Source organism: Neofelis nebulosa, chromosome 18 (assembly GCF_028018385.1).
Source record: "Neofelis nebulosa isolate mNeoNeb1 chromosome 18, mNeoNeb1.pri, whole genome shotgun sequence".
NCBI classification, from domain to species: Eukaryota; Metazoa; Chordata; class Mammalia; order Carnivora; family Felidae; genus Neofelis; species Neofelis nebulosa.
Genome location: NC_080799.1, coordinates 1,378,712 through 1,399,266, shown reverse-complemented (window position 1 = coordinate 1,399,266; position 20,555 = coordinate 1,378,712). Strand labels below are relative to the sequence as shown.

At 66.7% G+C, this 20,555-nt stretch overlaps 1 protein-coding gene across 7 annotated transcripts in view; it reads left to right on the top strand.

The window, feature by feature from the left end:
- Positions 1-20,555, top strand: part of MAD1L1 (mitotic arrest deficient 1 like 1) — a 318,460-nt gene that overhangs the window by 278,801 nt on the left and 19,104 nt on the right. For all 7 annotated transcript variants that reach the window (XM_058712035.1, XM_058712036.1, XM_058712034.1 and 4 more), the window contains one exon: positions 53-243. In XM_058712035.1, the coding sequence (XP_058568018.1) occupies positions 53-243 (191 nt within the window). The remainder of the gene's footprint in view (positions 1-52; positions 244-20,555) is intronic.

Here is a 20,555-nt window from a genome sequence, read left to right as displayed (position 1 = left end):
CATCCCATCCGGTCCGGGTTTGCAAGCTCACCCTGTCCCCTGTCGCCCCCAGAACTGAAGAAGCAGGTGGAAAGTGCCGAGCTGAGAAACCAGCGGCTGAAGGAGGTCTTTCACACAAAGATCCAGGAGTTCCGGAAGGTCTGCTACGCGCTCACGGGCTACCAGATAGACGTCACCACGGAGAGCCAGTACCGGCTGACGTCCATGTACGCCGAGCACAAGGCCGACTGCCTCATCTTCAAGGTAGGACCGCGGTGACGGCCACCGGCGTGGAGAGCACGTCCGCCCGGTCGTCCTGGTGCACGACGGAGTGGGAGCGGCCTCCCCTCAGGAGGCGTGGCCCGCTGCTTCCGGGGGAGTCTGCTGACCCTCGGCCGACCCGACCTGGCCGCCTCTGGGCGTCTGCCGTCCACCTGTGCTGCGTTGGCCCCGTCGCTGGGGGGGGTGGGGCAGTGAGGCCCGGGGCGTCCAGCCCCAGCAGTTCCCGGGGGACGGCGGAAGTAAGAGGGTGAGGGTCCGTGTTGGGCCAGGGAGGCGGCCTCAGGACTACTCCGTGGCCAAGGCCATCGTGCCGTGTGGCAGACGGGACAGGGGACGGAAGCTGCTGGATCTCTGTGGGACGGGCCCTCGGGTCTGCCTGAGACGCCAGGGCTGGAACCCCAGACAGACGCGAGGGCGGGAACTTGGCGGCCTGTGTTGGCCCCAGACTCCTTCTGGAGAAGCCAGCAGGGTGGGGGCCCCCACAGAGGAGCCCCCTCGGAGTCGGAGGCAGCGTGTGGCCTGTGGAGCCGTACCCGTGTCCAGGCCCGGGGTGGTGTCCAGGTTTCGGGGCTGGGACGGTCGCGGGGAATGACGCACCCGCACGCGAGGGGCAGGACTGGGGCGCCGCCAGGGCGACCGGGAGGGCTGTTCCCGCCACCGCCGCGCCGGCCTCCCCTCCCTTTGCTTGAAGATGGCGACGTGGGCCCGGCATGGCTGTGGGCGGCCACGGTCGGCACGGAGGCCCCCACGCAGGGCGACCACGGTGTGAAGCGGGCCGTCCACCTGGCTCTGCCCACGTTTGTAAAAACAAAGAACCCACTCTTCTGGGTCCGTAAAGCAGCTGTAACCCGTGCGATCTGCACACGTGGAGCAGGACGCGGTAGCAAGGGAAGTCCTGCCTGTCTCGTTTCATCGTGAACTGAACCTCACGCTAAGCCTGTGCCCGCCCGGCTGCTTCCTGGCACGGGTGCTGGCCAAGCCCGGAGGCGCCGGGTCGCGGGAGGCCGAGGGAAGAGGGGTCCCGACCTCGCAGGTCGGCGTGGGCCCCCCCCCCCCCCGACTTCGTTTCCATCCCCCTTCCTTCCTGGCGGCCTCTCCTCGTCCTGAGGTCAGCACCGCGTCTCGGCCTGGAGGCTGCCTTCCCACATTCCCCGGCCGTCTTGGGTCCCGCGTGTCTGTTTTTACGTTTCTAAACAAGCTCTCAGAAACGTCTCTCCTGTGTCGTTCCGCGATCTTCCGAAGAACTCGGACCCTGACGAGCGCTTCGTGTGTTCTGGGAGCCCCACACGGTTTTCTTAAATGTCAAGTGCGTAAGCAGAGATGTTCGGGTCTTGCAAACCCTCGCTCTGGACAGGACAGTGCCTGTGGAGCAGAGATCCGCAAAGGCACTGTCAGGCCGTTCCTCTCCCCCACCCCGCCCCAGACCGTCCGCCGTCCCCAGACCCTCCGCCGTCCCCCACCCCGGACCCTCCACTATTCCTCTACAGATCCTCGGCTGTCCTGCCCCCACCCACACTCTCTGCGGTCTCTCCCCACCGTCGGCTCTCCTGCGCGTGCCAGGCCTCACTGTGCTCAGCAGTTGCCCCCCACCAGGCCCCTTGAGTGTGTCCACGCCCAGAGCTCACCCCAGCTCAGTTCCTGGGTGTTGCTGCAGTAACCCCAACACCTTCCCCTCCTGAGGGTCCCTTGCAGGGTCCGGTACACCCACACTTCTGTGCCCTGCCTCCCAGCTGCAGGCCTGGCTCCGGACCTAGGGGCCAGATGTGCCGGGAGCAGCACGGGCGTGAGACGGCCCCCGAGGATGACAGGAGGGCCGACGGCTCAGCCCTCCGCTCACGCCCGGCAAGCCCTGGACGCCCACAGCAGGCACCCCTGCCCCCACCGTCCCAGCTGGGCCTCCAGCCCCACCCCCAGGTAGGGGGCAGTCCCGTGCACAGCATCAGGAGACGTGGGTTTGCTCACGGCCCCACCACTTTCTAGATGCGTGACGTTCTAGATGCATGGGTTCTCCTGCCGTGTCGTCGGGGAAAACGTGGAGGGACGTCGCCGACTGTGAGATGTGAAGCACAGCGCCCGCTGGTCCTCGGGGGCCGTGCAGAGAGCTGTCTGGAAAGGACCCGGTAGACAGGCCAGCTGCCCCTCGTCCAGGCTGCCAGACTCGGACCCACACGCTGCCTTTCCCCACCTGGAGACCACTCTGAGCCTCGGTCTCATCGCCTGTGAGTCAGAGGTCAGAGCTGAGAGAGCTCACGACCACGAACCCCCATGGTGCTCGGCACGGGGGCACCAGCAGCATCCCTGAGGACCCACCCTGGCTTTCAGGGTTTGTCAGAATTGTGTTTTCCAGCAGTGAGCGCTTAGCAGACAGAAGCTGCCCATCAGGGCCCGTGTTAGCCCCACAGGGCCCCCATCTCTGCCTTCCCCTGGGGGTCCCCTCACCCTGCACACCAGCGCCTGGGCCCTGCCCCTGGTCAGATCGTCCCACCCCCCGACAGAGCCGCAACGTGCTCACAGTCGCCTCCTCCGGGAGGGCTTCCAGTGTTCCCCAGAGGTGGGAACTGTCTTCAGCTTGCACCGTTCAGGACACATGTCGCTTTCTGTTGCTTGGTCATTACATAGGTGACTTTTATTCCTTTACACAAGCTGTTCTTCAGGGACAGGAACCGTCCTACGTCGGGGTCCCCAGAGAGCCTACCCCACCCTTACCCCTGGGAGGCCTCAAGTGCGGTGTAGGTATGGACCGGCCAGGAGCCCCCCACCCAGGCCCCCACCCCGGATCTCGGCACGCGGCCTCTTTGGTCGGGCTTGCACACTGGATTGTAGACTCCTTACTACCCAGGGTCCAGGACGCGCCCAGCAGGTGCACAGCCCCTGGCCAGGACCCGGTGCCCGAGGCACTTACCAATGCTGTTGGGGTGTGTGGAGCCTTTCTGGTGGCTTTGCCATGTCCTGGAAGCTCGGGCTCCTGGCCGCCCCACCCAGGCTGCAAGCCGCCGCCCCCCCCCGCCCCCCCCCCCGATCGCACCGGGAGGCAGGAGCTATTTCTGCTCTCTGTCCGTGGAAGTCTGGGGGTGCTTCCAATGAGTCCCGTGTCCTTCTCCAAAGAGCCAGGGACGCAGGACAGAGCTGGTCCCTGATGTCTAGGCAAGCCCCCCCCACTCTGTCCACAGGAATCCCCCCCCCCAATCGTGTGGCACCCCTGGGACAGGCGGGTCAGCTGCAGCGGCCGCTGGACAGAGTGAGAGAGCCAGGACCGGAGGTTAGGGTTCCCTTCAGAGAGCGCTCATGCCCCGGGGCCTCAGGGCCTGGGTGTTGGGGGGGGCAGGGGGAAGAAGAGGGGAGCCTGGCCGTGCCTCCATGGGCCTGGGGGGGGGCTGTCCCGGGAACCAGAGGCTAGGAGCACACGTGCGCACGTGTGACAGGCACACGCACAGGGCTGCCCCTGCCCAGACCTCCAGCAGGGCGTGTGGGGCAGCCTTGTCTCTCCTCGGGCCTCTCATGGGTCCCTGCCGGGCAGGGGCCTGCCCAGCCCCTGGTGGACCCGCCCTGGTCCCAGCTTCCCGCCTCCTTGTCCCTGCGTCCTGGCGTTCACACGCTGGCCAGCCTCCCTCAGAGCCCGGCTTTTCTGAGGACGCTGGCCTTCCTTTTGCTGTCTCCAGTCCTGTCACCCCCTTGGTGCCTGCTGCCGTACGGGCACCAACAGGTGGGTGGGATTTTGTCTTTCTTGTCCCGGCTCATCAGGAAAAACTGGAAGCCGTGTGGGGTGAACTGAAGAGGTCTGAGCCAGCTCGGGGCCCCAGGCTCACACTTCCCACCCTCCGCTTACCTCTCTCCCTTCAGGGTAGGGCTGTAAGTCCCCAGCATCCTGGTGAGGGCCCCGGTCCTGCCTCCTCCACCCCGGGCCCATCCCTGGAGCCCTTCATAGGTCCCCCTGAGGGGCCTTTCCCACAGTTCTGCAGGTGAGGCCCACCGCACCCCAGCCAGCTGGTGCTCCCGGGCTCCCTGACGTGGCAGTGAGGGCCCCTGCCCCCACCCCCAGTGTCAGCCCCGCTCACACAGCCACAGGCATCTGCCGCTCGGGGCCCGTGCACGTCCGTGTGGGGCCTTCCCGGGAGCTCACAGGCCACCCAACGGGAGGGGCCGGGTGAGGGGTGCATCCTCTGGGCCGGCTCAGCCCTCTGCCCCCAGACACCTCCCCACCCTCCCGAGGGGCCAGCCCCCCGCACCGGCTGCCGTGCCTCGGGCAGTGCCCAGCCGGGGCTTGCACTCCACGGTGGCCCTGTCCTCCCTCTGCGCCTCCACTGGCAGAAAGTGCTGGGCTGCGGAGAGCAGAGGGCCCCAGAGCGTGGCGGTGTCCGCAGACCGTCTGGACGTGTGTGTGCCTTCGCTTGCTCGGCCGCAGTCCTCCCGGACACTCGAAACGCGGAGCCTCTGAGCTTCTCCGGGGTGGGTGCTATCGGGCCCTCAGAGGCCCCAAAGAAGGTGCGTCTGGAGCTGCCGAGCCTGTGAGGACGTCTCTAAGCAGGGGCTGGGAGTGACTGCCGGTGAAGTACCTGCTGCCTCTGGCTGTTACGGCTCAGTGACAGGAGGCCCCATCCCATCCCATCCGCTGCTCGTCTGCCTGCTCGGCCTGGCGTGTGCGGGCTGTGCACTGCGGACAGACGGACAGATAGGGAGAATGCGCGAGAAGCCACGTAGAAGGGAGACGGCAGACTGACCATGTGCAGATCCTCACTGCCTTCTGGGGACCCAGCCAGAGGCAGCCCCTGCCCAGCACTGCCCCGGGACCCAAGGGGACACGAGGTGCCCTGGAGCCCTCACGCTTGGCCGGGCCACTGCACCCCGCGGGACTCGGTTTCCCCACCCACAGTGAGGAGCTTGACCTGGATGCGCCCCGGGGTCAGAAGGGCTCCGCCAGCGAGCTCAGCCTTGGCTGGGGCAGCAAGGAAGGGTTCCCTGTGAGCCGGTGGTCCTAAGAGAGAGAAGCCGCGGGACGGAGACCAGCCAGAGAGAACGGCCGACCCGCCGACCCTCACGCGGCCTTGGGGGCCCTGCCCCGGGGGGCTGAGCGCAGACTCACGCGGCGGTGGCGGAATCAGGCTGGAGGGGGATCGCAGAAAGCTGCAGTCTCCTGGCCCCTTTGGCTTATTTTATTTTATTTTCCCAGAGATGATCTTTCAGGCAGGAAGGGGGCTGAAGGCAGAGTTAGAAATAGCTGAGCGCCGTTCCGGCTGAGCGGGCTCTGCAGATGTGCGCCGGCATGATTGAGGGTTCGGGCTCACCCCACGCGCTCTGCTCCAGAAGACGCGGCGCCCGGCGGCCCGGCCCTTGCTGCCGCGTGGGTGGGAGCTGCCTGCCCCCGGGGGCCGCCACTCCGAGGACAGGCAGGCACTTGGCCCGGAACTCGGGCCCGGCGGGGGCCCGGCCGCTCTCCCCGCCCCCACCCCTGCCCCCGCGCCGGAGGAGAAGTGGGCCTCGCCGCACCGGCAGCAGTGGGGGCGCCCGTGGCGCCCGCAGGTGCGTGCGAGTCTCCGGGACCTCCGGAGGCCTGCTCTCTGGGCCTGTCATTCTGTCTGGCTGTGGTTCACGAGCTCTCCTGCCCTCCCTCCTGACGACCAGCCGGGGCAAGCCCCCCGTCCCAAGAGGGAGACCAGGCGGGTATGACGGTGGCTGAGTCTCGGCGCCCGGCCCCCGTGTGAGTGCCTTTGGGACACGGCTCTGGACGCGGGAGTCCTCTCTGCCGGCCCCGGGGATCGCCCTCGGGCCAGCAGGCAAGGCGGGGGACACCACTTCCAGCACCAGGGAGCAGCTCGAGGGCAGGGGAGAGGCGTGCGTGTAAACCCGTAAACTGTGGCGCAGTGAGCACAGGCCGCGCCGGCTCAGTATCTGGCTGCTGCTCGTCCTCAGAAAGTTCCAGAGTTCCTGCTGTCACTGCAGCGAGTACTCGGGGGACACGGTGACTCCAAGCCCCCTGTGTCCACCTGGCTCGTCCCTGGAAGGGACTCGGTGTACGACTGCCACCACACCTGCACTGCCCTCCTGGCCGTTCTGTCCCCCAGCGTCTCCAACCTCTGTCCCCACCCCCCCCCCCCCACACGCCGCGGCCCTTGTGGACCTGGCAGCCGGCGGGGCCGTGTTGACCCGGACCGAGGCCCGTGCAGGCCGTGCAGCCCCGCAAAGGAGCTTGCCCGTGGCTGCCCGTGGCTGCCGCCTTCTCTCCTCATAAATAAGTGAGCGGGTCGGCCCCGTGGCCCCGTCACCCACAGTGCGCAGGCTTGTTCCGCCCCACCGGGACTCTTGTCTGACGGGCACAGACAGGCCACCAGCCTCCCGTGGAGTACTGGGCCCCGGGGCAGTTGTTGTGGGGCAGCAGGGGTGGGAAGGGCCAGGGGCCGGGTGGGGGAGAGGCAGGCTGCCCTGTGCAGAGGCGGGACGGTCGGGCCAAGCAAGACAGAGGATTTGGACCAGACTGCAGTGAGGAGAGAAGCTCGTGCCTCAGGGCGACGTCCCAGTGGCGTCATCTCACTGGCACGGGGCTGGGGAGCCTTGCGGTTGCCGTGGCAACAGCTCCTGGTCGGAGGAGGAAGAAGAGGGGTTCCGGGAGCCACAGTTTCCCCCCAGGTCCCAGGGACAGCTCCACCGGTCAGGTGTTGACCCAGAACCGGACCTGACAGCATGGTCCCACGTGGCCCGTGGGACACCCGTGTTGTGGCTTCCTGGGGTTTTTCCGAGCGTGCCTGGCCTGCCTGGCCCTCGGAGCCGTGCGCGTGAGCTTCCAGGCCCATGAGAAGTGCCCTTCTCCCCGCAACAGAGTCGGAATAGAGGGTGTTTGGGGTAAACCAAGAGCAGGCCCAGACGGGGCAGGTGGCGGGTGGCCCCGTGTGGAGCCCTGCAGGGGACCCGTGGCCAGGTCCTCGGCAGGGGCTTTGTCCACACACTGGGACCTCGTGTCGGGAGAGCAGCTGCTCAGAGGCCAGATAAGGGACATTCCTCCCCCTCCATCCTGCTGGGGGCCCCACCCTGTCACCCCGTCATGTGTCCGGATCCCTTGTGTCGGGTCCAGTGGTTGATGGCAGTTCCTGGGAGGAGCGGGCCTGTGCATCTTCTGGCGGATGCAAGCCATTCCCCGCTGTGCTGTCTTCGGGGGCAGCATTCCCGGATCCTGTCAGTAGGAGAGAGCAGGGTGAGGGGCAGGCCGACAGGCCCTAGGACCCCAGTACTGTTCCCCCCCCACAAGAACGTCCTGCCAGGTCTGCTCAGGCCCGTCAGACACGGCGCGGGCACAGCCTGGCCAGGATTCACCGCGGCTCTCCTCTCCCCACCAGTGTGGGCCGCCTGCCCTCCCACATCAACCCCTAACCCCCTGCCCTGCCAGCATGCCCCTGGGGCACCCCTTGGCCTGGACCAGGCCGCTCTCTGATGTGCTTTGGATCAAAACAAGTCGCGTCGCGTCTGGGCTGAGGCGTAGGCGGCGTGAGTGAGGACCCACGGCCTGTCCGGTGAAGCCACGTGCAGGCCTCCCTGTGGGCCGGGGCACTGGTGGGGCCGTGACACTGAGGCGTGGGCTTCGGGTTTGAGACTTTGACCGAAGTCTGCCCCTGCCAAACAGATCGGCAGGCGTTCCTGCCCTGCCGGCAGCTGCCCACAGCTCTGGGCGGCCGAGGAACGCGGGGTCCCTTGGCTACTGACCGGCCCACCGAGACCGGCCAGTGCATTTAAGTCCTAGAGCTGCCTCCTGGGGGCCACGTCACTTTGCACCCCCGCCCCCGGCTAGTCTCCCCAAAGGTGGCCTTGTGGCTGGTGGAGCGGAGCATCGAGTACAGGCTGGCTGCCGGGGGGCAGGCGGGCATCCCTCCAGCGTGACCGTGGGCCTGAGTGTCGGGGGGCACCCAGCCCGGCCCGAGGGGCAGGGCCTGCACACCCTCTCAGCTACCGTGGCTTCGTCCTGACCTTCACAGGACGGTCGAGCCTCTGGGGTCCTCGGCCCTCCTTTGGTGTCACCCCTGCATTTACGTGTGTGGGACAGGCGTCCTGTGAGGGGCGCTGACCCTCCGGTCACTTCCAGTCAGATGCTGGATCTCAGGGTTGGAGTGTCGGTTTCAAGTTGAGGAACAGGGAAGGAAAGGGGCTTGTTCTGTTTTCTCCCCAAATACCGGACCCGAGGGCACTCGGAATTTGCCGGTGGAACCTGGCCTCCCGTCCCTGCTGCCTGCCTGGGGGCACTGCTGCCCCCCGCCGGGTGCTGAGGGCTGACCCCCAGGGCCGCCAGCCAGCGAGGCCGGGAAGGGGCTTCTTCTGGCTTGGACAGGGCTCCCTGGGCCTCCTGGAAGGAGTGTCGGGAACCTTCCGGTCCCCACGCAGACTGCCCAGGAGAAGCCGCAGCGTCTCTCACCGCCCCCTGAATGAGGGGCCGCCCCTCGGGCTTCCAGGGACCCTTCTGGCCCCGGCCTCGTCCCTGCTCTGTGAGGGCTGAGGGAGGATGGTGGGCGAGCCTGGGTCCATGAGACCCCGCTGGGAGGTGGAGAGCCCACAGGGCTCCCGTGTCGGGAGTCAGGGGGTGAGGCTGCGAGGTTTCTCCCCCTCCCCTGACTGGCCGTCGGGGCCGCGCACAGGCTCGTGTGGGAAGAAGCCTGCTCCGGGAGCGCTCCCATCTCCTGCTGTAACAACAGGGCCCAGACACACACCTTAATTTGAATTTTCTTTTTTTTGGGGTCCTCTGAATTTCAAATGGAGCTGCTTTGAACGCACGCTGGCTTCTAAACGTCTCTCGTTTCGTCAGCTGAACAGGTGCGGGAATCGGGGTGGCCCAGAGTGTTCCCTGAGCCCCCTCTGCCCAGATACGCTTGCCCCCTGAGCCTCGCATGGGAGAGGCCGGGCTTGTGCTTATCCGGAGGGCGCCCCAGGCAGAGCCGCTGCTTGCCGGGCCCTCCTGGGGTAGGGGGTCTGGAGGTAGGATTGGACAGCAGCGAGGATCCCAGGACACAGCCCCCAGCTCAGGATAAGGAAAGGTTCACCAGCGTCAGATGGAAACAGAGCCGTGCCCCTTAAGCGGGGGGGGGGGGGGGGGGTGCGCGTCCGGAGAGCCCGCAAGGCTAGCGGTCTTACCTCGGTGCTGTGAACGTGAAGTCTTCTTACCTTGGGCTGATTTCTAGATATTCTTTGTGCCTGTTTTGCTGTGGTTCACGGGGCATCTTGGATCTGTGGTTTTATAGTTGACCAGAATCGGATCATCCAGGCTGTCATTTCTTCCAATACTGTTTCCGTGTCCCTCCCCTCTTTTCTGGGGCTCCCGTTACACACATTTAAGGTCACTTGGCTTCATCCTGCTGGTCACTGATGCTGCGTGTGTCTGTCTTCCATGCTTCCTTTTGGATGCTCTTCGTCGCCCCCTCTTCACGTTCACTGACCTGCTCTTTGGGGGGTTTTCATGTGCTGTTCATCTCCAATGGGTTTTTCTTCTCAGATACCTTTTTCTGGCAGGCAAGTCCGTCAGCTGGCCCTTGCGAGACTTGTTTTTAAGCTCTGGCAGGGCTGGTCAAGACTGCTTTTATTCTAGGACTAAACTCTGCTGCTGAGATGTAACCCTTCCGGGGTCTCTGGTAAATACCCTGGGCACCTGCTGCAAACTCCTGGGTGTCTGCTGGCCAAGAGCCCCCTCTCGGCTCTGTCCTGGGGACCTGTGTCCCAGAGCCCCCCGCTCGGCTCCATCCTGTGCAGGCGCTGCCCGCCAGGGCCTCAGCCTGAGCCTCTTGGGCTCACCTCCTGTGTCTCTTTCTCGGGGATCACCGTAGCCGCCTGCCCAGTGTGTGCGAACACTTAACCGTGTGTGTTTTGTCCATCGTGTCGATCATTAATGACACGGAGGCAGGTCTGGTCCCGGTTTATGCGTTCAAAGAAGAGCACTCAGCCCACACTGAGGGGCCCCGGGGGCCCCCGTGACCCCTGAAAGCATTCAAGAGATATGGTCTCTGTCAGCATGGATCCCCGGGGAAAAGGTCACAGGCCTCTCACCTTCCCAGAAGCGCCATGGCCCTGGGTGTGCCCCAGGACGGGCAGAGGTGGGGCGGCCCCTCCCCCTCACGAGTGGCTTCCTACCCCGTGCCCGTGCTGGGGGGGTCCTTGTGTGTGTGCGGATGGGGCTCTGAGCTCCTGGGAGCAGCAGCCAGTCCTTCCCCCAGACCCCCGTGTGACTGGCCGGCAAGGGGAATAGCAGCCCTTGGTTTTCCAGGTTTGTTTCCACCGTTGCCGTTCTCAGGTTCGTCGCGGAAAGTTTTAAGCGTCTGTGAAAGCGGATGGTGTCGAGAATCCCCACGTGCCCACCGAAGCCCTCCCTGCTGCCCCGATTATTCTGAAGCAGCTCGCGTGCACCGGGCGAGCGTGTGAGCGTTTTGGCGTTAACCCGCATTGTCACCGCGGGGTGGGTTCGGGTTGGTGGACGCGGGAGGGCATCGTGGCCCGGTGGTGGGTCCCGGCGCCAGGTGTCGGGCAGCGTGCAGGTCCCGGAGCCCTGGGGGTGGATGGCGGCTGGCAGGGCGCTGGCGTGCAGGCGACCCTGAGGCCTCGACGCTCACCACAGCCAGGCAGCGTGTCACGGGGCTGGGTTCTTACCGGATAAGCCTGTGTTACGGACACCGCGGACGGTCAGCGAGGCCGCCACAGCCGATGCCACGGGCCAGGCGGCTCAACGCGTCCTCCTGCGGCCTGTCCTCCGTGCGTGTACCAGGCAGGGGCAGAGTGGGTCCCTGCTGCCTCTCCCTCTCACGAGGACACCCGTTCCTGGTGGACTGGGGTCCTGCCCCATGACCTCATTTTATCTTAATTTTCTCCGTCACAGCTGCACCCCTAAACACAGTGCGTGAGTCTGGGGGACAGGGGCCAGCTTGTAACGCTGGCTCTGCCGACATCTTGCTTGTTCCACTCAGAGTGTCAGATACTCGTACGCGGCCGTGCGTGTATGTGGACCGCGTGCCCACGAGCACATGTAATCAATCATACGTGACCGGGATCTGTCATGCCTGCTGGGGACTTTCCTAGAGCGGGTTCTTCTCTCCACGAGCCTTCTGGCACTTGGCTCCCCCCGTCCTTGTGCGGGGACGCACCTGCCCTGTGCCCACACCCCACTGAGCCCGGAATCTGAGGAGCCAGGGAGGTCACAGAGCTGTGGTTCCGACGTGCCCACAAAACCCCCAGACTAAGTTGTCAGTGGTGTTTCCGGCCCAGAGAAGGGTGGCCTGTCTGCCAGGCAAAGGGATGTTTTCTCCTTGGTCTGCCGGCCCCTGCCTCCCACGAGCCCGCAGCCTCGGCCGTGAGCACAGACCCCAGTGCGGGCACGGACAGGCTCGTCCTGCTGCTCGGAGCTGGGGTGCGGGAAGGCCGGGCGGAGGACAGGAGGGCGGGGAGCTGCTCGTTAGCAGCCTCCGACTAGGGCAGGGGCCTGGGTCACTGGACGCCTGGACTTGCCCAGCCCCCGCTGCAGGGGAGGCGGGGGGGGGGGCAGGGGCCCCAGAGCCCCGCGGCAGCCCTGGCAGGATGCAGGCTGCTTGGTTCTCGGAACGGGGGCTGCGGGGTCCAGAGTGCTCGCCCCTCCCCCTGCCCCTGGCCAGGAGATGATCGCTCTTCGCAGCTCGACGCTGGGGCCCGCCAGGCGTTCGATGAGCAGCCGCTGTCCCTGGGTGATGTTGATCTGTGAGAGCAGCTCGGTACCCTTCCCGGTCTTTAAGGGAACTGCACTCAGCCCGCATGCTGCGCAGACATTTGGATCGTTAGGATCAGAGGGCCAGCCCCTCCGCCTCCCCACCTCCCCCCCCCCCCACCGAGATGCTCTGGCCATGCGAAGGGTGCCTCGTGCAGGCACCACTCCCACAGCCGCGGTCTGCCCGGCGGCCACGTCTGCTGTCCGTGGGCAGGGGATGCTGAGGCCTGTCCTCCACCCTCCAGCCAAGGGTGCTGAGGGTCAGCCGGAGCCCTGACCCCAGATGAGGAGGGGGAGTAGGATCCACCCAGGTGCTGAGGCGGCGGGGGTCTTGTGCAGCTGGGAGGCCGGAGGCCGCTCTGAGGCCGCCGTGGGCCGTATGCCCACTGGGCTGGGCTGAAGGAGCCCTAGAAAACCACCCCTGCACTTGATCTCAGCAGGGCATTTCCCCCCGAGCCCCGCTGGCGACGGGCCCAGCTGTGAATTGGGAATCGATGCGGATTCCACCTCCGGCCACCGCGAGGCTGGCTCTGTGGATTCCCGCTGCCGTAAAGCCTCCACCCCTCCCCCGCCCCTGGGACAGGCGGGGGGGCGCCCCCGCAGTGGGGCAGAGCCTCGTGTTGGCCAGCTGCCAGGGCGTTGGTCAAGGCGCATGGGACTCCTGGGCCGGAGGTCGGCATGTGCTGAAGACGGCCCGCCGTGGCTCGTGTCTCTGTTTCTCTCATGCCCGCTGGTGTTCAGAGACCTTTCTCCCGTTTTCCAGCCGACCTGCTGGGCAGCCCAGAGCGGACAAGGGCCAGGGGGTGCCAGCCGGCTTTACGGGGGACGAGAGGGGCGGCTTCCTGCCCCGGGTAACCGGTCCCCCCAGGGCAGCCTGGTCTGTGTCCGCATCCCCTCTCCAGACTCCGGTGCCCGCCCCTTGTCCCGTGCTCCTGACGCTTTGGAGGCGGGACCGGGACCCCCACCTGCTTCCTGATCCCTCTTGGCGAGGTGTTTCTCCCTGACTTCCCAGCTTCGGGGGGAGGGCATAGCGGCACGAAGGGGAGGAGGGGCCGGGGAGCCTGGACCCTGGCACCGGCTCCACCCCGGCCTGGGCGGGATGGACGGCAGAGGCTCGGCTCCCTCCGGGTCTGCCCTGGGCCTCTGTCCAGCGGCCTCCACCCCACCAGCCTCAGGAGCCACATTTCCTTACCCGCCTCCCAAGGAGCGGTGTGTGAGGAGCGTTTGAAGAGAGGAGGGGACGTGTGCCCACCGTGTGTCCGGTAACCCATCCTCTGGAGACCTCGCCCCCCCGTGGCCCGTGCTGACTAGAGGCACAGCCCCGTGGCCAGACAGCAGCCAGTCTACTCTCCTGGCCTCTGGAGTCAGAGCTTCCTTACAGGGCTTTTCTCGGATGCAGAGCGGGGGCCCCGGGTGGGGATAGAAGCCACCAGCGGGGTAGGCCTCAGCCCTTTCCCGATGAAGGTGCCCACTGTGCCCCTCCTGACCCCTGACCGGGCAGGCAGGACATCCCCACGGTGGCAGCCGCCTCACCTCCATGAGCTCCCAGACGCGGGGGCGGAGGGGCTCCGTCCCCATCTGGGTGCTGGGTGAGTCCTCTGCCCACATCAGGCAGGCCTCAGGGACTGGGGTCTCCTCGGCAGCCATCTTAGACCCCCTTTCCTCGCCGTCTGCTTCGTCCCAGGTGTGGGGCTGACCCCGCGCTCCGGCAGCCTGTGCCCCAGACTGCGTCCCGTGGCCTCGCCTGCCTGGCTTCCCTGTCCCCCTGGGGCCCCCCGCCAGCTCACTGTCCCACGGCACGGCCTGTCCCAGGACCTCCCTCCTCAAAGCCACCAGGGCTGGTCTGAGGACGCACACAGCCAAAGCGGCCCCCGCCCTCTCCACCGGTGCCTGTGAGGGTCCTGCGGACCGCCTTCTGTCCCCCCACGTCCCCGCCAGCTCGCTGCATTTCTCCGGCACCCGACACCTTCCCAGGTGAGCGTCCCCTGCACCACCTGTTCCTCCACCCGGGCAAGTCCCCGTGTGTCTGCGTGCTCCCAGCCTTCGCGACGGCCGCTGGGGACTCCGAAGCTGCCGGTCGGGGGGGAAGGTGGGGCCACATCTTCTTCCAAGCTCCAGCCTCCGGATGCTCCTGCACCAGGTGCCCTGGAGCCCTAAGGACCAGGGGACGTTGGCGTGGGCCTTCTGGGGCCACACGGAGCACGAGCTCCTCCAGACGGGGCCCCCGCGGCCCGGAGCCACCCCCGCGGCGAGGCCTGGAGCCCAGGTGGTGCCTGCTAGAAGGCTGGGAGGAGAGACAGCCCTCCAGGAGCAGGAGGCTGGCCGGGCCTCGGCGCCCTCCCCAGCAGCAGGGCGCGACCGCCCGAGCCTGACTGTGCACCCGCGCGCTCCCCTGCAGCTACCCGTTTCAGTGGAGGGACGCTCAGGGCGACGAGGGCTGCCCACCATGACGCCAGGACCCCCGGCCAGGCGGCCGAGTGTTCCCTGACCCGGCTGGAACTACAGGGTGGTGGGTTTCAGAGGCCTGTGCCACGAAGCTTCGGACGCGTGCGCGTCACCATCGGCCTTAGCGCTGACGCGTGTGGGGCGGTCTGGCGCACGGTCCAGCCGCTGCCGTCCCTCTTGTGGCTGGAGGTCAGCAGAGCCGCAGCAAGGTGTCTGAGGCTCGACCCGCCAAGGATAGGTTACGTGTGGGCGCCACCGTGGGGGGGAGGTGGGTCCGGCAATCGGCTGCCAGCCCTCGAGCCGGTGGCGCCCAGTTTGGGTCTGTGAGTAAGGGTCCAGCACGGCAGCAGGTGAACGTGGGACTGACCTACTGAGTCCCCCCTCCCCCACTCCTGGGAGTTTGAGGGCACACCTCAGGTTAGGATAGGGTCACGTTCGGTCACGTCACTGTTTCCAGCGTGGGGTGTGAGCCCTGTGACGAAGGTGGGGGAGGGGACCCCAGGGCGGCCGACATGTGCCAGCCCTGTGCCAGGGCTCTGGCCCTCGGGGGCAAGGCCCCCGCTGTCCCCTTGAGCAGGAGGGCAGGGCTGCGACTGGTAGGGGGAGTCCCGGGCACTGGAAGGCAGAGGACACCTTGAGGTTCCCTGCCTGCGTCCACACACTGCAGTCACGACCCCACGGCCGGGCGGCGGCACGTGGAGGCCACTGAGGCTGGCGGAGGGCCCTCCCACGGCGGGAGGGGTAAGGAGCGCCCCTGGGTTTCTTCTGTAGCGGCACCGACCCCCCTTCTTGGCCTCCGGGCACCTCCATGCTGTGAATGGGGGAGGGGGGGAGCATGTCAGTCCAAAGCGGGCACGGTGCCACCGAGGCGGATGTCCGTGCCACTTTAGCCAGTCGCTGTTTTCGGGACCTTTTGTCCACCCCCGACTGGCCGCACCAGCACCCCTTGGGTGCCTGTCACGGGTGCAGGGTGTCGGCCGCCATGGCCTCCCGGATCAGAACCTCCTGCACCCACGACCCCTGAGGGCTCGGTGCACAGCTGAGGCCCTGTGGCCGAGTGTCCCTGCGGGACGCCCGTCTGCATGCGGGTGGGGGGGGGGGCGTCCCCAGCACCCTGAGGGGTGCGGGCTTCTCCCGTGAGCACAGCGCGCCCAACTCGGGTCTCATCCGCGGTCCCGGCACAAAGTGCTGCTTCAGCTCCTGGCTCCGCCAGCGTGGCCGTCAGCACTTCTGCGGGCTCTCTGCGCAAACACAGGCGGGCTGTGCCTGGCGGCAGGCTCCTCGGGGTTCCTCCGGGAACCCCCCGGCCGGGCCCGAGAGGTGCAAAGTGGGGGTGCGGGCGGCACGGGCGGGGCCGCGCCGAGGAGGCGCCTTCAGCGCCAGTCAGCGAGGGCAAGCGGGGTCAGAGTCCAGAGAGGCCCGGATGGCCCTCGGGGTCCCAGCGATGGGGAGGGGGCTTGAGAGAGGACTCTAGAAGGTTCTGACCAACCGTGGCCGGGAAGAGGTGGGTCTGTGGTCCCAGTTCCGCCGACTCAGGCACGGCCTCGACCAGATTGAGAGAATCCGGAATGGCGTGTGGGCCCGTCTCCTGCACCTCCAGGCCTCCCAGCGTGAAGGACGCGGGCCCGGAGGGCCTCCCAGCAAGTGTCATTCCTCGCCACGTGACGGTGTCTTCACTGTGCGGTTCTTATCCGGGCAGCCCCTCCTACCTGCATCGTAATCCGTCCTCAGTAAGCGATGGGAGCTCCTTTGCACTGGATCCCACCGGGCCCAGCCCCCCGTCCCTTGGCCTCCTTCCCATGGCCATCTTGCACTTCCTTCCCTGCCGCAGTGCCCGCAGTGAGCTCCCGCAGGGGCCGCAGGGTCGCAGTCGGGGCTCCCGAGGGGAGGTGGGCTGGGGGCCGGGGGTTAGAGGGGTGCTGCACAGCGGAGGCCACACGCCCGAGGTCCTGGGGGAGGTGGGCTGGGGGCCGGGGCGGGGGGCCCGCACAGTGGAGGCCACACGCCCGGAGTCCTGCTACAGTGTAGGTGACGGCTAGCAGGTGCTGAGGGAGCAGGTGGGCGGACGCTGTGCGGAGGGTGCTCTGCCCCTGCGCTGCCACCCCCCGTGCCCCGGCCTTTGTGTCCCGCCAGCTGCAGCCTCGGCCAGCCCGGGCGCCGTGTCCGTGCCCACCCCTGCCGGCGGTCCCCGAGGGCCCCGCGTGGGCACGCTACCCGTCGTGGGTGCTGTCATGCCACTGGGCTGCCCGTGGGTCACCAGGACCCTGGCTCAGAAGCACCTGCTCGCCGCGTGCAGGCAGGAGACCGACGTGACGCAGAGGCCCCGCTGCGTCTCCCCGCGGCCTCCGTGTCTGTCGATGCCGGGTCTCCAAGGCAGCCGGTCCTGATTAACTGTGCAAACTTAATTAGTTCGCATCAAAGTTTGCAGAGGGCGTTCCTCAGGGAGCTGGCGCGAACGGCCTCCAGTTGCAGGAGGACCGGATTCCTCGCTGAGGTGGTGATACTAACACTGAGCACTTTGTCAGGGTCTCCGTCCTCCCCGAGTCCTGATTTGATCCGTCTTTCTGTCTGGTCTTCCCTCCCCTGCGCCGCTGTACGTAATATTAAAGCAATTTTTCCTGGGGAGACCGGAGGAAGCAGGCAGGGCGTTCTGAGACCCGGGGACCCAGGGTGGCGGGAGGACAGCTGCCTGGCTGTGGGGCGTCTCCCCATCTCACTGTCACGTCGGCTGCGCCACCGGGGTCCTGGGGTGTGGCTGGGGGGCTGCTTGTTACTGGCTACACACGTGATGGGACTGTGCTTGGCCTCGGCCACCGGGCAGCCTGGTCACTCGTTCCACGGCCCTCACCCCGTGCTGGTCTGGAAGAGTCTGATGCCGCCCCAGGGATCCGTGTCACGTGGGTGACATCTTACGGCTTTGGCCCCTCTCTCACCTGCCCTGTCCCCCTGGGCCTGAAGCCCCCGGCTCACTTCTCCACAGGCTGGTGCGGCCTCTGGGGCACCGCCACCACTGGGCAGGTCTCCCCTGTCCACCATGCCCACAGCTCCCAGGAAGTTGGCTGTGGCGACCCGTGTCGTGTTGGCCCAAGTGGCACAGGGAGGCAGGGCTCCAGGTGCGCACCTCTCCACCCCCAGGAGAGCCTCTGTCTCCCCACCGGGAGCCTCGGCCCCGGGTCGCTGGAGGAGAAGTGGTGCGTGTCTCCTACAGGGAAGACCTGGGCTTCGGGGGGCCTCTGTCTTCCGGTGGCGTCCTGTCCGGCCTCCCTCCCTGCACCCCTTCCGTAAGGGCTGTGTTAACGTGCCCTCCAGAGGACAGAGAGCACACCCCAAGGTGCGTGACCACCTGCCAGGGCGCTCCCCGTAGTCCCGGCAAGGCAGCTGGCGCCAGAGTGCCAGGCCGCGTCCCTCCCCCCCGCCCCGGGTTCCCCCCCAGCCGCTTCTGAGCCGTCTGTCTTTCTGGCACGTTTGCTGCTTCTCTGCCCGTCCCAGCCACATGCGCGGAGTGGCGGCTGGCGGTGCACCTGCGAACTGGGGCCCAGCGGTTTGGGGAGACTCTTGAGCCGAGCCCTGGTCCCCACTAGGGCAGTCACCGCTGCCCGGGCCTGAGGTTCCGCGGCAGGTACGCCCGATGCACGCCCGGCTGACCCCAGCTTCCCCACGTGGGGCTCAGGACCTTCCCCTTACCCAGCCTGGGGTCTGTTTACACTGTAAACTGTAGGAAGCGCCTCCGGGGTTAGAAGGGGCTGGTCCCTCGGAGAGCGTGCCAGGCTGGGGTTCACGAACTTTGTGCAGGACCAGCCAGCGACTGTTGTGGGCCTTAGAGGCCGTGCAGTCTCTTGTCGCGATGGTCTGCTGTGCCCGTGTCAGGCACGAGCAGCCACAGATGGATATGTAACTGACTGGCCGTGGCTGTGTGCCAAGAAAACTTTATTTACGAGACACAGATGGTGGGTTTGACCCAAGAGCCATGGTTTTGCTGACCCCTGTTCCAGAAGATGGGTCTGTTTGTAGCACTGACCCCAGCAACTTCCTCAAGTTCATGTGTGTGTCCAGCCTCCGCTCCTCCCACACGTCCCCCCAACGCTGCCGTGAAGGGTCACTGGCCACTGGGCTCCCCCTGGATGCACCAAGTATGTGCTGCCTCAGGACCTTTGCATCTACCTCTCCCACTTCCTGCGGCCCCTCAGAGCCATATGCCTCGTTCTCCGCCTCATTCAGGGCTCTGTTCAAGGGTTACCTTGCGGATGGGCATTGTATGACCATCTCTGTGGAAGAAAACCCACTGCCTCTCCAGAGGCCTCCCCTGCTTCCTTTTTTCGACGTTGTTTTACTTTTTACTTAGAATCTGTAAGCTCTGTAAGAGCAGCGATTTTGTCTAATTTATTTCCAGTTGTGTCTCTAGCAGCTAGAATAGCGCTTGCCACATGATGGGCATTCAGTAAGTGTTGGAGGGGTGGGTGGGTGGGTGGATGAGTGGGCAGACGGATGGGTGGACGGATGGACGGACAGGCGGATCGTGGGCAGATGGATGGGTGGACGGACACACAGGTGGTGATTGGATGGTTGGGGGGGGGACAGATGGACAGCAAGACGGTGGGTGGACAGGTAGGCAGATGGTGGGTGTGTGGGTGAAGAATGAATGAGTGAATGAGGAGGCAGTTAATCCTCTCTGGAGGCTCTGGGAGGATGCACAGGAGAAGCAGACTTCGAGGTGGCCCTTGGAGGGCGAGGAGGGCCTCACTGGGAGCAGGTCACACAGGCAGAGGACCGAGCGCACGCAAAGGCGCGAGACAGGAGAGCGTGGAACGCGTGTGGGGATCACGTGGCTGCAGGGCGCGGGGCGTGGCATTTCTGCCGGTGGCATTGGCCTGTGTCAGGGGCAGCGGGAGCTGAGGGGACGGCGGGTGGCCTTCCGGTGGCCTCAGGGTGCGGGGAGGCGGCAGCACGGTGGAGCCTCCGTTGAGCGCGCAGGCCCGGCCGGCCGAGCTCCTCGGCTCCCTGGGTGCGTTTCTCGTGTCCTCCCAGAGGGCCCCGAGGCGGACGCCGTTCCTGGTGTGTCAGGGAGGGACAGAGGCCCCAAGAGGGCTCGCTTGCCGGAGAAGATTCGGGGCCGGGCTGCCGGCCGCGGGGAGCACGTCCCCCTCAGGGCCAGGCCAGCCGCGACGCTTACCGTCCACTCCTGCCTGAGGTCCCCACAGCTGCCCCGGCCTCGTGCGCCGCCTCACACGGGACGGGTCGGCACCCGAGCCTGGTCGGCTCGAGAGCGGGCGGGGAGGCCGTGTGGGTGTGGTCTCGGGGCGCCGCTGCCCGCCACCCCAGGACCCTGGCATCTGCAGAGACACGTCCCCGCGGCCGCCCCCTCTCACGCAGGGCGCCACCGTCCTGGTGCCAGCACGCCGACTGCGGTGCCCAGGGACCCGGCGCGCGGCTCCGGGATCCCTGCCGCTGGTGACGGGCACTCCGGCAATGACTTCCCGGCTCTGAGCCTGACCCCTTGGCGAGGAAAATCAGGTTGAAATTAAATCAGATTTCAGATGTTAAACCAACCGATTAAAAAAAGCAATCACGTAGAAGCACGCATTTTTCAAACCGCAGTTGTCTTCTCTGTCGTAATTAACGGCTCCAGCGACCCCAGGACGTCCTGGCCCCTGGCAGGTGCCGAGCGGGAGGAGGTGCGGGTCTGCGGGCCGGCGGGGTGCCCGCCCCCTGGGTGCTCCCCCAGGTCAGGCGCCCGCACCCCAAAGACCCCCTCTGTGAGTACCAGGCGCCCCTCCTTTCCCGACACCCAGCCCTACTCCTTCCCGCCCCTGTACCCAGACCCCGCCCCGTGCTGGGTGCCTGACATCACAGAGGGCAGTCGGTGACAGCGGAGCTGGGGCCGTGGACTACCGTGGGGCGGGACGCGGCCCCTCCTGGGGTGCCAGCCAGCGCAGGGCGGCCGGAGCCTGGAGTCGGGAGGCCCGCGCCAGAATTCCAGCCCGCGCCCTGCCTCAGTGTCCCTGTCCGCACCCTGGGGGCGGTGGGGGCTGGCCCAGGTCCTCAGGCCGCCCGCAGCTCCACGACTCAGCACGAGCTGCACCGAGCTCTTGTCCCGTGGCTTCTCCCCTTGCCGCTCCCGGGCTCTCGGGAGCCGCCCCCCAAGGCGCCAGCCAGGCCG